This window comes from Centruroides sculpturatus, unplaced genomic scaffold, assembly GCF_000671375.1.
Source record: "Centruroides sculpturatus isolate CEXI.00-Female unplaced genomic scaffold, Cexi_2.0 scaffold1075, whole genome shotgun sequence".
NCBI lineage: Eukaryota > Metazoa > Arthropoda > Arachnida > Scorpiones > Buthidae > Centruroides > Centruroides sculpturatus.
In genome coordinates this window covers 264,883-284,117 of record NW_019385215.1, presented here as the reverse complement: position 1 = coordinate 284,117, position 19,235 = coordinate 264,883, and the positions used below count along the sequence as shown (strand labels likewise).

Here is a 19,235-nt window from a genome sequence, read left to right as displayed (position 1 = left end):
GGTCGAGTGAGTAATACTACTAGTCGCGGGTTCGCACCTCAACCAGCTGACCACGTGAAGTTTTCCGGATTTCCTCATTTGCCTAACATCTGAATGAGTCTGTTTTCCCTCGTTGGCATAGCGTACACATATTGTGTTGCCTTATTCTAATCCAATCTAATTATTGAGTAGATTCAAATATTGCACAGCAACATGATTGGGCTGTGCAATATTTGAAATAATCAAGATTAACTAACATCAGCCACCGATCCCAACAAATTATATTCGTGATTATCTGCAACTATTAATTCTTTTTCCATCGGAATTTCTATCCACAATGGCATATTCAAATTAGGTCAACAATATTCTATTGTTTACGTAACACAAGGTTACAATATTGATACCAATCAGATAATTCGTTTTATTCATTTAAAAACTAGTTTTTTTTTTATTCTAAACATTGTAACTGAGGTGACTTAATAAAAAGTTAGGCCATTTTGTATTTAAAATTCTGCCAGAAATGTAATAAAAAAATAGTTCAATGAACACCACATTTTACATAATTAATATGTTTTATTAGTTTAAACATATGAACTAAACAAAGTAAAGAAATAAAGATATTTAAAAAAATATATTTGAACATTAGCATTGCAAAGACTAAATTTTATAATCATTTATAGTGTATTGCTACAAAACAATATTATGGTAAAATTTTTCAGGTATTTTGAAATTGCCTATAATGATAGTATGTATATAATTCAATGGACAAATGCTGATAATATTGATTGACAAGAATTTAAAACAATCATCTAAAAACTCCATAAAATAAACTAAATTCTGAGAAAAGGGGTGTCCGTAAGTCTGGAACCACAGGAGTTATATAGGGCTTTGATTATTGTCTTACAGAAGTGTGGCACTAGTAAGGAAGAATGAATTCATACTATTTTAATAGTGGGGATCTGCAATCAGCATGAAGCCAGAAAACAGTTTAACGTACTACATCTAGACTTCCCACCATTCACACACAGAAATCTGGATGCAGATTGTTAAACTCTTCAGCAACATCTCACCGACTATGGGTTTGTACCATTGTTTCTCCTTATGAAGTTCCATGCTTTACCTATAAAATAACAAAGATGAACATAACTGCTATGGCTCCAGACTTATGGAACACTCTTTTTAATAAGCTATGAAATTTTTACATTCTTGGCCTAAGTTAAATTTGAGAAATTTTGAAACATAGCTTATTTAATTACTATAAATTCTATTAGGAAGTAATTGAAATTTTACACTGTACTTTACTAAATATATACATTTTCTTCTTCTAACAGTGCCTGAGATTCATTATCATCTAATTAAATCATAGATGATTATTTTCTTAGTTATTTTTTTGATTTATACTAAACAAAAAACAGAAAAATAATTAGATTAACTGGGAAATTATCGAGGCCAAAGTATATTTTTCATAAATTAGAATATTGTATGTTTAGTATTATCAACTGCAAAATTTCATTAATCTATGCCAATTGCATGAATTGCAAAAGACATTGTGTATATTTGATTGGTAATAATCCCGTCTGATGATGATAAATTCCAATAAGAAGACATCCAACAAGCAAATGAATCACTTATATCAAGAAATTATTTATTAAATATCATTACAAGTAAATTATAAAAAAAATTTATTTTAATATAATTTAACAATTAGCAACCAATAATTGAAATTTTATTCCTTTAAGAAAAAGAGAGAGAGAGAGAAAAAAAAAATAGTCACCAGTGAAAAGATCTCTCTGCAATGCAAATTTCTTTAAGAGGTAACCAAGTAAAACTGTATGAAGAATTCTTGCATATATTTATAAAAAAAGAACCAAAATAAAAACAAACAAAAAAAAACAAAAAGCATTCCATTCTATTTGTTGAGGATATTGCAGATGAAAAATGTCCTTCTGTAGTTTGTTGGTAACGTACGAATCTCATAATGCAATGTCTTGAAAATATGCATTTTCAAATATCACAATGAAATTTTTATTTCTTCTCTCCAGTGTAAATGAGAAAACACAGACTGCGTAAATGACGTAGTTGTCACATTCTCTCTGCGAAATCCTTCTAGAAGCAAGGCAACTGATGCGTGTGTTATGTAATAATGTTTGTACCATTTGTTTCCTGCAGCATATACAGGCTGGGTGGCACAAAGAAAAAATAAAAAATTAATCATCGGTTTCTTCTTGTATCTTGGAAATTCGAAAAATGATCTTGCCGACGGCAACGATATTCGTCTCTGTGAACTTCTAATTAATACAGTAACTATGAAGCAAACAAATTATATTCATTATTATACAATGTATAGCTGACTCCATACAGATACACAAAGGCAAATCCCAAATGCAACAACAACACATAATAAACTAAAACAATCCCCTTAAAGAATTAAATTCATAAAAAAATGATAAAATTCAAAACCAAACACATATCCCGTTTACACCTTATTTTAAATCTGTTAAAAGATAAATGCAAAAACCTGCTCCACTTTCACAACAAACACCTGAATACTAAAAAAAAAAGTAAGAGAAAATAAACTGTGGTTAGTCTAAAATGAAGCAAACGGGAATTGCAGGAATTAGACAAAATACCACAGAGCAAAATTGACTTTAAAGATTAATAAATGAAAAGAATGAGGATCAATTTTCAATTTCAATAATAATAATAATAATAATTATAATGATAATAATCTTCTTGTAAGTTCTTACAATAATTAGCAAACAGTATACATGAAATTTTGTTAAAGTCTTCAAAGAGCATGTAATAGCCAGACACACTTCTTTTTACTACATCATAACTGTGGTTCTGACATATAAATTTTTTTTTTCAATATTGCACTTAGTAGCGTGATTATGCAAACACTCAACTTTGAGAAAAATGCAAAGCAACATTGTTTTTGCATAATACTATTAAGCATTCCATTTAGAAATGATCACCAGATCTATGCTGCATTATTGGTAAATGCAATATAGGATTCTATGCTCAATTTGTCTGGGACGTCCAGAAAACGTACAGATTTATCTGCAATATACAATATTTTTTTTATCGTAGAGATAAAACAAAGAAATTTAGCTTACATATGAATGCTTCTAATAACTTTTGTCAAACCAACTAGATTTCTCCTGAGTGCTTTTCTTGGAAAAGTATCCGCAAGTATCTTGCGTCGTCCAGTCCTATGTTCTTATGATACAAAGTGATAGATGTTGTGAATTTAGTGGTTTGGTTTGTGAGTTTAAATACAAACATAGCAGTTTTGCATTCAAGCTTCCATATTTAAACATGCATGAATGAAATTTCATGCTCAGAACAAACTTGTTAACGCCCTCTTTTTGCTACATACTCAATAAGTAAAAGCTTATTGATATCTACAAATAAAAAAGCAGCCTATTTGATTGTTAAAATCTACATATATCTACAGTTTTTAATACATATAAAATTAAAATGATACTGGCCATAATTCACAGTGAGCATACAAAGTATCCTTCCATAATATTCGATAAAATGGATCTAATTTTGAAAGCTTTCATACAGATACCTGTCTTAATTGGCATTAAAACTACGGCAAGTGTGCTGTATTCTCGTTAATTCCAGGCATTTCAAAGAAATACAGCATAGATTTGATCATCATTTTTAAATCTAATGCTGAACAGGTAATGTGCAACAACACAGAACAAGATATTATGACAATGAATTTACTTCCAAAAAGAAATAGATTATCACCAAAAATTTTGCATGTTCAATACTTGCCTACTTTTACAGATCCATATATTACAACTTATGAACTTCTAAAATATGCAAATCGATTGTTTGTTCTTCTAGCATAACATGAACTCAGGTAAAGTTCTGTTTGCGTCGATTGATTACAACAGTGAACATTGTGAATAAATTCATTTTTTGTAAGGAACACACCACATTTTCCATTGGAATGCAACAGACAGATACATTTTTTTGACATATATTGTTAGAATGTATAAATATTTAGCATAAAATAAATACTTTCAATAAATCTCATTTTTTTTAATTGTGTAATTTTGATAAAAAGTTAAAGTAGTAAAATTTACAATAGTTTAGTAAGATTCAGTGAGAATTAAGTAATCCAGGATTAATTATATCTATATACATTTATCTCAGCAAGATTAGGATCTGGTTAGCTTATTTGGTAAAGTGCTACCTGCTACAGAGTGCTGAGTTCAAGCTCCAAACTGGACAAGATAATATATTTTGTTTTTTTATTTGATTAAATTCACTATTTTCATCATTCAATCATAAGAAAGTCCATCATATACTACTTTTTTTTTTTTTTGAGCAATGTGTATGCATGAAGATGCAAATATGATAAAAAGTTAATCATTTTTTTTTCATACAGATCTTTCAGCTGCATATATTTCTATAGTTTTCTTTATAATTCTTAGTGAAATGTTCACTATATATATTTATTTATTTATATATATATAAATCTTTAAATATATATATATATTTTATTGAATTACACTGTGCATTGGCCTTCTAGTTTCTCATTTATTGTTACTCTAATAATGTTCTTGAAACTGCTTCTTTGCAAATCCTAATTACATCTCTAAACAATGAAAGAATTTCTGTTCTAGTAATTATCTATTTATATTCAGTTCCTGAACGAATTTTTCCAATATTGCACATAAGAGAAAAAAATACTTTCTGAATAGGGAATGATTTTTCAGATAAATTTTTTATAGTATTTTTTTGTATATTATCATTTTGTTTATTCGGTAATTATTATATTAACATGTTCTTCTTCTATTACGTAACTATTTTGATAAATCAAAAGTCGACTTAACGTCGGACTCTTCGTCACAAATTTTATAATGAGTAATTTTTCTAACCGTAATGGCGTTTCAGATGTTGTAGTAGATATGATCTGCATTTAAAACTTTTTGAACAGACATCACATTCAAAAGGTCTTTCTACGGAATGAGACCGTTGATGAAACTTTAAATCCTTGTTATATTTGAAACTCTTCTCGCAAAGATCACATTGAAATGGTCTCTCGTCAGAATGGGTTTTGTGATGTTCCGTTAGCTGTGATTTGCGCTTGAAACTTTTGGTGCAAAGTTCGCATTGAAAGGGCCTGTCTCCCGAATGACAACTTTGATGAAATTTCAAATCTTTGTTGTACTTAAAGCTTTTCTTGCAGAGATCGCATTGAAAGGGTCTCTCGTCCGAATGAGTTTTTTGATGTTCTGTAAATTGTGATTTACGTTTGAAACTTTTTGTGCAAAGCTCACATTGAAATGGTTTCTCTCCAGTATGACAGCTCTGATGAAATTTCAAATCTTTAGTGAATTTAAATCGCTTTTTGCAAATGTCACACTGAAAAGGTCGATCATCAGAATGGGTTTGCTGGTGTTCTGCTAAATGTGATCTACAGTTGAAACTTTTGGTGCAATATTCGCACTGAAAAGGCCGATCCCCCGAATGACAACTTTGATGAAATTTTAAATCTTTACGATATTTAAAGCTTTTTTCACAAACATCACATTGAAATGGTCTTTCGTCAGAGTGAGTTTTTTGATGTTCAGTTAACTGTGACTTTCGCTTAAAACTTTTTCTGCAAAGCTCACATTGAAACGGCTTTTCTCCAGAATGACAGCTTTGATGTCGTATCAAATCTGATTTACTCTTAAAGCTCATTTTGCAAAGCTCACATTTAAAAGGCCTCTCACCAGAATGACATCTTTGGTGTCTCTTTAAATCTGACATATTCTTAAATCGCATTTTGCAAAGATCACATTGAAAAGGTCTTTCTTCAGAATGACGTTTCTGATGCTTCCTTAAATTGGACCTATCCTTGAAACTCATTTTGCAGAGATTACATTCAAAGGGTCTCTCTGCAGAATGACACTTTTGATGTTTTCCCAAATCAGACCTATTTTTGAAACTCTTTTTGCAAATTTCACATTCGAAAGGTCTTTCTGCCGAGTGGCATTTTTGATGATTCATTAGATTTGACCTATTTTTAAAACTCATTTTGCAAAGATCACATTCAAAAGGTCTCTCTCCGGAATGCCATTTCTGATGCTGTATCAAGTCGGACTTATTCTTAAAGCTTTTCTTACACAGCTCACATTCAAATGGCCTCTCTCCAGAATGGTAACTTTGATGTCGAGTCAAGTTTGATCTGCTCTTAAAACTTTTTTTGCAAAGCTCACATTGAAAAGGTCTTTCTTCAGAATGAGTTTTTTGATGCTTTGTTAAATGTGATCTGCATTTAAAGCTCTTTTTGCAAAGCTCGCATTGAAAAGGTCTGTCTTCACATTGATAAGTTTGATGCTGTATTAGATCTGATCTATTCTTAAAACCTGCTTTGCAAAGATCACATTCGAATGGCTTCTCATCGAAATGAAAACTAAGATGCTGTGTTAAGTGAGACTGGCAGATAAAACTCCTTTCACAAAGCTCGCATGGATACAGTCTCACTCCCGAATGGTTTTTTAGATGATTTGTAAGATCGGATTCAAACCGAAAATTTATCTTGCAGATCTTGCAGTAGAAAGGATTCTCTCCAATGTGAACTTTTTTGTGTCTTTGTAAGTGGGCATTCAGGAAAAATCGTTCTTTACAGATATTACAACTGTATGTTCTTTTTCCAATGTGAATCAGTTGGTGAGTTCTGAAGAAAAATTGGTTTTGATAAATCCTTTTACAAAATTCACATTGAAATTTCTTTCCGGAATACAGCATTATACATTTTTTCAAATAATCTTTCCTTGTAACTTTTTTCTTACATAGTTTATATTGATAATATTTCTTTTTTGTATGAAGTGCTATATGCAGTTTTAATTTAAGTTTAAAACCAAATTCCTTTTGGCAAATGTTACATTTAAAATGTTTTTCCGGCTTTTGTATGATATCATTGATATTGCAATCGAGTGGTATTATTTCATCGTCTTCGTCCTGTAATTCAAATCCTGCAAGTAAAATATGTTATATTAATAGTTATTGTGTATTAATCATAAAAATTTTAATAAAATTATACTCAAGCTTTAACTGAACATAATTATTGGATTTTGAATGGTTCTTTTTCTGTGAATTTTTTGTTAACTATGTATGTATGTTTGTATACATAAACCACCTTTAATCCAACAGTAGCTTACAACAAACTAACATCTTTTGATGCCTCAATTGGTTATCATCATCAGTGTAATTTACTACTGAATTAAAAGTTATTGTATTCAAACTGAGACATCCAATTTGTTTATATCTATTGTAAATATGCACATATGAACCATTTGAAATCCAAAAGTTGGCCTAAAGACTATTTGTAGCAAATTAAAATAAACTATTTGCTTATATAATTTATTTTAATTAATCATTTAAATTATATTACTAATCAAATAACAAGCTGAATTTATTACTCTGCAATGTTTTTTGTTATTAATGTACAGTTACGTTATTTACAATAATGAAACTAACTGTAGGATATACAGGTGTTGCAAGTTCAGCTCCTGCTCTGGATCGATCTTTTCTTCCCAAATATTCTAAATGAATTAAATTTAATTCTAATTATTAAAATTAATACAAATGCTCATCTTTAGCCCAAATTACACAGCATTTGTATATTTAATTAGGCAAACTGTAGCCCGAAAATAAATCTAGCTTGTTACTCGATTGATTTAATTAAATCTTCAACAACTTAAAATAATAATTCTACAACAAATTTTAGATGATCATCAAACTTACTTCAAGGACTTGAACTAGGTTTTAAAATGTTCTAAAATCACTAATTATATAAATGACAAATCAAAATATAATAATTATATATCAAATTGACAATAATTTTCAAAACTGGTTTCATTTTTTTCAGTCAAATTCATATTAAAATAAGATTTTATGACTGGAAATAAAATTAATATAAGAAATAGCTGACTTTAATTTTGTATCTAATTGTCAATTTAACTTTACAGTTCGATGAAAGTTTCATGAATATTGAAAGTCTGAAATCAACTGATCTAAGAGAATCAGAAGATGAAGAGTCTTAGCTTTGAAAACAATACTCCAAAATAAATAACACTTCTTAATACATTACTAATTCATTGTATATTGTCAGGAAGTTCTGACATGTTACAATATTCATTTCAGTTAAACGACTAATCCAAGTTTTACTTTTTCAAGATACTATTCGTCCAAGCAATTTATATCGAACTTATACCAATTACAATATAAAAAATATTTTAATAATTAAAAAATGTCTGACTGTCCTAATTTATTTTCCCAATAATTGTTATTTGTAATCATTATTAAATTTTATGAAGTTAAAAGCAATTAAGAAAACTTTAAAAATTTTTAAAGAAAAAGCTTTTAGCAATTCATTTTCTTATAAAAACTAAGCTAGTTTGCTTCAACTTTATACACAATACAGTTTGTAGTTTAGAGGACGCTGATAGTAAAATTATCTCTCTAAACACGAGATCGGCAAAATTTGCCCTTATCTGTTTGAGAGAAATTGACTGAAAGGAAATTTGTTTGACCGGTTTTGCTATGCAAATTCCTTTTGTAACCTGAAAGGTAAAACAATTTCTAGGTACATAGAAAGAACAAATTTTCATAGCTTAAAGAATTCAGGTAGTAGTCTCAAACTTTAACTGAAGAGGCCCACATCAACTGTAAACGACAAGTCTGAGAAACAGATATGAAAGATAAAAGATTAATATTTTTTTATTTTTTTTTACTATATTCCTGAATAATAATGGACATAAATCAATTCTAAATTATTTTTCAAAAAAACAATATCAAAATTGAAAATTAATTTTGTGGTACCCAATATTAAAATCTTTTCATATTGTATAATGATGTTCGATATTCTGATTTTATATTTTGTTATTTTTGGAAAGTTTGTTCGCAAAAGTACACACAAGCAAAAATAGAAATTATCCCTCATACAAACTTCAAGAAGCTTAAAATTCTTTTCTGGCAGAAATTTGTAAAAATTTAACAAGTTCCCTTCTTTAAATAGGTTTTTATAAAAATCATTTGTGGCAAGATCTATTAATTCTAGTTGACTTTTCAAAAGTTTGTATGCTTTGAACTAGTTAAATGTTAATGATAAATCATGTCATCGAAAACAAGCTATGCTTTGGGAGCGCCTGTTGGAGAACCTGGTTTAAGGGATTGAAAATCATCATAAAAATAAAAAACTTCATACCATGTTAAAATTGAGAAATAAAATGAATTTTTAAATATATTTTCTCTTTTAATATAATTTTAAAACATAGCATTTGTCCAGATAAGGAAAAAATACTTTCTTCTTTCATTATCATCATGGACAAACTAATTAAAATCCTTACACAAAAAACTATTAAATATAAAATATATTTTCCTATGTGTATTATTGAAAAAATAAAGCAAGGAATAAAGCTATCATATTATTTGAAACAGTGCTAACAGTGTTATTTATAGCATGTTACACCCAATGTAGTCATGAACAGATCATATTCATTTAAATTTTATTATTTCAAATTTAGACTACACTGAAAATTCAAATATGAAAATGATTAACTTATATAAATCAAACAGAGAACATTAAACTAAAGTTTACTGCATATAAAATTAGTTTATTCCATGTAATATATGTTAATCATCATCATCACAATACAGGGTGTCTATGAAGTCCCACTTTCAGAAATTTATTGATCAAATACCATGGTATTAGCTAATGCTTTATGATTTATACGATATACATAGCACAAGGTGTTCAGGTTTTTATTCACAATGTTTGCATTACAGTGACTCTATAATATTAATGTGGTATTCAAACTCTAGATAACAAATCAAGTGTCACCATGATTACAGCTTCATCAACTCTCATTTCCAGTTTGCACAGATCATGTGGAAGAAGAGCACAAAGATGCTGTTATTTATGTTATCCCTAAGAAAAGACTGCAAGGATCATGGATCCGTGTCATGAGGATTTATCATTGCAATTACATCAGTATGCCAGTCAAGTGTAAGAAAATCATCTGACATGCTATTTTGCCTTACACCTGATGCATTCTGATATATCAGCCAGGTAATGAGCTGTAAGTTACTAAAAGTGAGACGTTCTTTACAGACATCCTGTATAATGTATATATAATATGTCAGTAAAAGTATTAACATTCTCTCTTTCCAAACATTTAGAAACTTTTAAAATTTAAATTATAGAAAGCAACAAAGCTAAACAGTAAAGTTATTCTAATTTTTATTAATTTAATAGAAATTTATATTTCCATTAAATAAGACTGACTTTGTACAGTTTTATGTTAAAACAACATATACTTGAAGTAGTCAATCCCTCTTACTCTCTCTTCTGTAATGTCATTTGTATTAGAATTTATTTTACAGTAATTTCAAATGTCAAAGCAAGAGTAAAATATTCAGTACATATATTAATTCAATACAATAATTTCAATGAGGGACAACAAATAAAAGTTAGACCATGTTACTTTTCACTTGTTCTTATGAAAAGTATAAGACAATCTTGAACTAGCTGAAAATGTCCTTACTGAAAGTGCTTTTCTGTTCAACTGAAAGTAATTATTTGCTAGGACAATCTGCCAAATTAAAATAAATATAACATTAACCAATATTATTTATTGATGAACAAAACATATATAATGTACAGTACATGGTAACAGAGAGATGAGCAGAACTAAAAATTTAGAAAGCTGTTAAAAAAATTTCAAAAAGATTGATAATGATGTTGTTGTGCAAGTCAGTTATTTAATTAATGAAACAATGTAATAGTGAAATCAGTAAAACCATGTTTAAATCAGAGTAGTTTTGAATATGTATACAATAGAAGTAAATTTTAAAGAAATAAACAATGCTTTTAAAGAATTATTGCATCATTATTATAAACAACATTAAGCATTAACAACACAATTAATTTTCATGCTTAATCATCATAGATGACAAAATCAAAAGACACGATTTATATTACAGTAGAGTCTCACAAATTTGACTTAATGTGAACTGAGAAAGTGACAAATTACCAAAAATGGCGAGTTTTACAGCACAGTGACGATGCTAGTCTAAATGAAAGAATTTTCCTAAAGGTATTACATGTGCAAATTCATATATGTATTAACTACATACCAATATTGACTATTTCTATTTGTAGTTAAATTTTAATTATAAGAATAATAGCTATTCAATGGCTACTTCCAATTCAGTGACATTTGCCCTATAGCATTTTGCAGTGGACTTCTTTGGAAAAAGGGTTATATTCTTTGTTAATGTGTGAAATTGATGCTATTATTAAGTGTCACCAGAGAAGAATGATAATTTATTTAATCCTAGTGTTAAGTCATAAAGGTAGAAATTAGATTACATGTATTTTTTTCCTCTGAACAAGAGAACGAGTTTTACGAAATGTTGAGTTATCAAAAGTCAAGTTTCTGGGACTCTACTGTGCTAGATTATGTTTTTATTTGCATGTACAAAATTATCATGGACTGCAAGAAAACAAATGGCATAAATAAACAAACAAACTTATTTCTTATGTAAAATAAAAAAAATAGTAAATACCTTTGCAGCTTTCATTTTTAATTAAATTGTCAATGAAATCTAATTCTGGAAGACTTGCTTTAAAGTTATAAAGGTGATTCTCTTCGTGGTGAAAGAACATCATATTGTTTTGATATGGTTGAGAGAAACCATTCAGGTATGGTATACAATCATAAAAATCTGCATCACTTACAGAATTGAAGTCATCAACATCTTGAAACTGTACAAGAAAGTAAATCATCAATGTTAGTAAAGTAATGAATTTTAATACATTACAAAAAATAAATTGGAAATATAATATAAAGTTAATATATAACAACATATTAATTTCAATTATTATTATAGAATAAAATCTATTGGACCAATTAAAGAAATTAAATGTAGCTTACATGATAGTTTAGTCATCAACTATTATCTAATCCTTAGTTTTTGGAAAATAGGTAACTGTACAGGGTGTCCAAAAAGTTACTTTGCAGCAAGAAATTTGTAATGACGTTAAAGTTATACATATGGTATTGCATACAATTTACAAATCTCATATGTGATGCCATACATATAACTAATTTCTCACTGCACTAATTTTTTGGACATCCTTAAAATGAACAACTATGTGAAAAATAGTGGTTTAGCCATGGATAAAGACAGAACTAAGGCTCATTTCTGTAATCAACTCGTTGTAAATTCACGAGCTTAATGCTGAAAACTTCTAGATAAAATTATAAGTTAGAAACCTTTTGTGCCAACTAATCATTACCTTCAGGAAAGTGACTGTGCATAATTAATAACAAATGACCCTGTTAAAGAATGTCATGTCAGACCAGAAGATCTAAAGCAGTATTTTCCAATTTCATTTAGTCACAAAACTCTTTGAACGAATTGTGGAATCCCTCTCACTTGAAGTTGAAATGACAACATAACATTAAACACACAGCTGAATTTCTTTATTGGGCTATTATGGCTAAATAATTACTTAGTAATTAAATTTAACAAGAGAATGCAGCCTAACTGCCTACCTCCTGCTAACTAATTATTAACTATGTAGTCATAATAACCAAATAAAGAAATCTGATTGTTCATTTGATATTTGAAGTAATTATCAATCATAAACTCAAAACTCATAAAAAAATAATATCAGCACCTTACAAAGTGAGTACACTTCTCATCAGAAACATGCATAATTGAAAAAAATTATTCATAAAACCATGCATAAATGGTATGATGTGTACATTAAGCAAGAAGTTCTAATACAATATTTTTTAATTTAATGAAGGTTAAAAGTAACACACATTTATATTTAGAATAAAAAATAAAATATAAAGTAATTTCTTTGCTAAGTAGCAAAATCCTAATTTTTGCTTCACAAAAGACCATTTGGAAAACACTAATGTAAACCATTCGTGATTTTGAGCTTGCCATGCCAATATTTAAGCTATGTTACTTTGATAATTCACTTCTGTAATTAACAAACAGATTCTATCAAGAATATATAGTATTAAAGTAATAAATAAGAACAATATAAAAACATTTCCAGACTTTTCATTTAAAATTTATTCTGAAAAATTAACAATAAAGAATAGAAAGATTAAATTAATCTGAATCAAGCATAAAAACAAAGGAGTCACTCGGGTGAACATAATTCGAACAAGTAATCATTTAAAATAATGAACTAACTGTTTTTCTCTCCGACATTAACCAGGCAGATTTTAAAATAAGGTTTCTTTATTCAATAGAGTAAGAATATAAGAAATATACAAAATATGAATATCAAAATCTGCAGCAATCTTTATAATCAGCATTTTATTTATAAATTACTGTAGTATAATTTTCTATTTTAGGTATTTTGCTACCTGTTGATTAATTACTACCAGGTGGATTGAATAAAGGCAAAAGTCACAAGAAGAAACACAAGGAGTTTGGCGATGCTACAAGTCTGATTTCAAGATAACAAATGCAGTCAGTCAACCAAACCCAAGACGAGTGCCCAAAAGTTAGTTAACAGAGATAAATTTTAAAAAAGTTTAAAACTAGTTTGGAACAGCCGCATATACTTATTTATGATTCCACCATTTCGTTATATTATTACTTGTGATTCAGTTGATACAACTGTTCTTAAAACATATGTTGTTTAACTGACTTTTGGTTCATCCTATATATATATATACACACACACACACACACACACACATTCGTACAAAACATATGTATATATAGATGGATAAAGAACAAATTTTATTATATAACAGTCTAAAATAGAACTAGGTAAAAAGCTTCAAAACTCAATAATATGAACAAATAGAGATTCCAATATATACGAAATATGAGTGGAAACGAAAGATTGATATATAAAGGAAGAGAGAAAGAAATATTTCTGAACTCATATCGTGATTGAGCAGCAATGAATAGAATATTAAACTATGCTTCGAATTATTAATTATTTACAAAATTGGAATTATCAGTTCAATTCTGTAGATTATTAATAATTTTACAAGTACGATTATTGGATGATGATTCTTTTTTTAAAATATTCCGTATTTTGAACAGTGTAAAAAATTAAAGAAAAACTATTAGTTACGTTATTTACTTCTTTCACAAATTTCTAACACGATGTACAGTACATTATGGTCTTGTATATGCGGTGATTGCGTGTCAGNTTCTGCCGAGTGGCATTTTTGATGATTCATTAGATTTGACCTATTTTTAAAACTCATTTTGCAAAGATCACATTCAAAAGGTCTCTCTCCGGAATGCCATTTCTGATGCTGTATCAAGTCGGACTTATTCTTAAAGCTTTTCTTACACAGCTCACATTCAAATGGCCTCTCTCCAGAATGGTAACTTTGATGTCGAGTCAAGTTTGATCTGCTCTTAAAACTTTTTTTGCAAAGCTCACATTGAAAAGGTCTTTCTTCAGAATGAGTTTTTTGATGCTTTGTTAAATGTGATCTGCATTTAAAGCTCTTTTTGCAAAGCTCGCATTGAAAAGGTCTGTCTTCACATTGATAAGTTTGATGCTGTATTAGATCTGATCTATTCTTAAAACCTGCTTTGCAAAGATCACATTCGAATGGCTTCTCATCGAAATGAAAACTAAGATGCTGTGTTAAGTGAGACTGGCAGATAAAACTCCTTTCACAAAGCTCGCATGGATACAGTCTCACTCCCGAATGGTTTTTTAGATGATTTGTAAGATCGGATTCAAACCGAAAATTTATCTTGCAGATCTTGCAGTAGAAAGGATTCTCTCCAATGTGAACTTTTTTGTGTCTTTGTAAGTGGGCATTCAGGAAAAATCGTTCTTTACAGATATTACAACTGTATGTTCTTTTTCCAATGTGAATCAGTTGGTGAGTTCTGAAGAAAAATTGGTTTTGATAAATCCTTTTACAAAATTCACATTGAAATTTCTTTCCGGAATACAGCATTATACATTTTTTCAAATAATCTTTCCTTGTAACTTTTTTCTTACATAGTTTATATTGATAATATTTCTTTTTTGTATGAAGTGCTATATGCAGTTTTAATTTAAGTTTAAAACCAAATTCCTTTTGGCAAATGTTACATTTAAAATGTTTTTCCGGCTTTTGTATGATATCATTGATATTGCAATCGAGTGGTATTATTTCATCGTCTTCGTCCTGTAATTCAAATCCTGCAAGTAAAATATGTTATATTAATAGTTATTGTGTATTAATCATAAAAATTTTAATAAAATTATACTCAAGCTTTAACTGAACATAATTATTGGATTTTGAATGGTTCTTTTTCTGTGAATTTTTTGTTAACTATGTATGTATGTTTGTATACATAAACCACCTTTAATCCAACAGTAGCTTACAACAAACTAACATCTTTTGATGCCTCAATTGGTTATCATCATCAGTGTAATTTACTACTGAATTAAAAGTTATTGTATTCAAACTGAGACATCCAATTTGTTTATATCTATTGTAAATATGCACATATGAACCATTTGAAATCCAAAAGTTGGCCTAAAGACTATTTGTAGCAAATTAAAATAAACTATTTGCTTATATAATTTATTTTAATTAATCATTTAAATTATATTACTAATCAAATAACAAGCTGAATTTATTACTCTGCAATGTTTTTTGTTATTAATGTACAGTTACGTTATTTACAATAATGAAACTAACTGTAGGATATACAGGTGTTGCAAGTTCAGCTCCTGCTCTGGATCGATCTTTTCTTCCCAAATATTCTAAATGAATTAAATTTAATTCTAATTATTAAAATTAATACAAATGCTCATCTTTAGCCCAAATTACACAGCATTTGTATATTTAATTAGGCAAACTGTAGCCCGAAAATAAATCTAGCTTGTTACTCGATTGATTTAATTAAATCTTCAACAACTTAAAATAATAATTCTACAACAAATTTTAGATGATCATCAAACTTACTTCAAGGACTTGAACTAGGTTTTAAAATGTTCTAAAATCACTAATTATATAAATGACAAATCAAAATATAATAATTATATATCAAATTGACAATAATTTTCAAAACTGGTTTCATTTTTTTCAGTCAAATTCATATTAAAATAAGATTTTATGACTGGAAATAAAATTAATATAAGAAATAGCTGACTTTAATTTTGTATCTAATTGTCAATTTAACTTTACAGTTCGATGAAAGTTTCATGAATATTGAAAGTCTGAAATCAACTGATCTAAGAGAATCAGAAGATGAAGAGTCTTAGCTTTGAAAACAATACTCCAAAATAAATAACACTTCTTAATACATTACTAATTCATTGTATATTGTCAGGAAGTTCTGACATGTTACAATATTCATTTCAGTTAAACGACTAATCCAAGTTTTACTTTTTCAAGATACTATTCGTCCAAGCAATTTATATCGAACTTATACCAATTACAATATAAAAAATATTTTAATAATTAAAAAATGTCTGACTGTCCTAATTTATTTTCCCAATAATTGTTATTTGTAATCATTATTAAATTTTATGAAGTTAAAAGCAATTAAGAAAACTTTAAAAATTTTTAAAGAAAAAGCTTTTAGCAATTCATTTTCTTATAAAAACTAAGCTAGTTTGCTTCAACTTTATACACAATACAGTTTGTAGTTTAGAGGACGCTGATAGTAAAATTATCTCTCTAAACACGAGATCGGCAAAATTTGCCCTTATCTGTTTGAGAGAAATTGACTGAAAGGAAATTTGTTTGACCGGTTTTGCTATGCAAATTCCTTTTGTAACCTGAAAGGTAAAACAATTTCTAGGTACATAGAAAGAACAAATTTTCATAGCTTAAAGAATTCAGGTAGTAGTCTCAAACTTTAACTGAAGAGGCCCACATCAACTGTAAACGACAAGTCTGAGAAACAGATATGAAAGATAAAAGATTAATATTTTTTTATTTTTTTTTACTATATTCCTGAATAATAATGGACATAAATCAATTCTAAATTATTTTTCAAAAAAACAATATCAAAATTGAAAATTAATTTTGTGGTACCCAATATTAAAATCTTTTCATATTGTATAATGATGTTCGATATTCTGATTTTATATTTTGTTATTTTTGGAAAGTTTGTTCGCAAAAGTACACACAAGCAAAAATAGAAATTATCCCTCATACAAACTTCAAGAAGCTTAAAATTCTTTTCTGGCAGAAATTTGTAAAAATTTAACAAGTTCCCTTCTTTAAATAGGTTTTTATAAAAATCATTTGTGGCAAGATCTATTAATTCTAGTTGACTTTTCAAAAGTTTGTATGCTTTGAACTAGTTAAATGTTAATGATAAATCATGTCATCGAAAACAAGCTATGCTTTGGGAGCGCCTGTTGGAGAACCTGGTTTAAGGGATTGAAAATCATCATAAAAATAAAAAACTTCATACCATGTTAAAATTGAGAAATAAAATGAATTTTTAAATATATTTTCTCTTTTAATATAATTTTAAAACATAGCATTTGTCCAGATAAGGAAAAAATACTTTCTTCTTTCATTATCATCATGGACAAACTAATTAAAATCCTTACACAAAAAACTATTAAATATAAAATATATTTTCCTATGTGTATTATTGAAAAAATAAAGCAAGGAATAAAGCTATCATATTATTTGAAACAGTGCTAACAGTGTTATTTATAGCATGTTACACCCAATGTAGTCATGAACAGATCATATTCATTTAAATTTTATTATTTCAAATTTAGACTACACTGAAAATTCAAATATGAAAATGATTAACTTATATAAATCAAACAGAGAACATTAAACTAAAGTTTACTGCATATAAAATTAGTTTATTCCATGTAATATATGTTAATCATCATCATCACAATACAGGGTGTCTATGAAGTCCCACTTTCAGAAATTTATTGATCAAATACCATGGTATTAGCTAATGCTTTATGATTTATACGATATACATAGCACAAGGTGTTCAGGTTTTTATTCACAATGTTTGCATTACAGTGACTCTATAATATTAATGTGGTATTCAAACTCTAGATAACAAATCAAGTGTCACCATGATTACAGCTTCATCAACTCTCATTTCCAGTTTGCACAGATCATGTGGAAGAAGAGCACAAAGATGCTGTTATTTATGTTATCCCTAAGAAAAGACTGCAAGAATCATGGATCCGTGTCATGAGGATTTATCATTGCAATTACATCAGTATGCCAGTCAAGTGTAAGAAAATCATCTGACATGCTATTTTGCCTTACACCTGATGCATTCTGATATATCAGCCAGGTAATGAGCTGTAAGTTACTAAAAGTGAGACGTTCTTTACAGACATCCTGTATAATGTATATATAATATGTCAGTAAAAGTATTAACATTCTCTCTTTCCAAACATTTAGAAACTTTTAAAATTTAAATTATAGAAAGCAACAAAGCTAAACAGTAAAGTTATTCTAATTTTTAAAATAATTTGAATTTTATAATCCATCATAACAAATTTCAAAATTACATAATGAAATTTACAATCATTGACTTCAACTTTTCAAATAAAATTAACACCTTCCAAAAACAAATATTTAAATAAATAATGCAAACAAATTTTTATAATTTAAGTTAAATTCTAATTTGTTTTTTATGGAAACTTTTAGAGTAATTTAGAAAATCAATAAGAATAATAATAATGTTAAATGAGGATAAAATAAAAGAGGAACCATTTTGTAACTGTTAGTAATGTTTGTGGCTGGTTCATAATAAAGAATGAGCAAAGTGTGTTTTAATATGTTTATTTAGATATGGTAAAATAGATTTTATAAAATACATTACATGAAAAATGTATTGCGGCCCAGAATACATATACATTCACAGTTTTAATAAACAATATTGGATGATATCCTTGTCTGCTTTCTTATACGGAAGAAATGTTGGTTGGGAATAGACAAACACGATATTTAGGTTTACTAAATTTATAATATATTGATTGATTAATTAATAAAATGAGGGGTTGGTGGAAAAGTGGCATTAGTGACAAATAGTACGACTTGAATATATTAGTGATATAATTTAGCATTCATTAAAAAATCATATCTTAATAAATTAAATAGATGTATTTACTTGCATATTACTGTTTATTATCCTGTTATTTTTATTTAAATTAATAATTTTAAAAAATTTTTAATAAATAAAACTGTTTTGACACCTATACTACTTTTCCACACATCTCTTCAAATAATTATAAATAA

The 19,235-nt window shown here is 28.1% G+C and overlaps 1 protein-coding gene across 1 annotated transcript in view; it reads right to left on the bottom strand.

Annotated features, from left to right (window-relative positions):
- Positions 1-2,204: 2,204 nt before the first annotated feature.
- The window catches only part of LOC111636267 (zinc finger protein 271-like), a 38,650-nt gene continuing 21,619 nt past the window's right edge, over positions 2,205-19,235 (bottom strand). Inside the window, exons 2-3 of the mRNA XM_023381473.1 lie at positions 11,560-11,758; positions 2,205-6,962 (exon numbers count right to left, since the gene is read on the bottom strand). Of these exons, the coding sequence (XP_023237241.1) occupies positions 4,873-6,962; positions 11,560-11,758 (2,289 nt within the window). The 3' untranslated portion in view covers positions 2,205-4,872. The remainder of the gene's footprint in view (positions 6,963-11,559; positions 11,759-19,235) is intronic.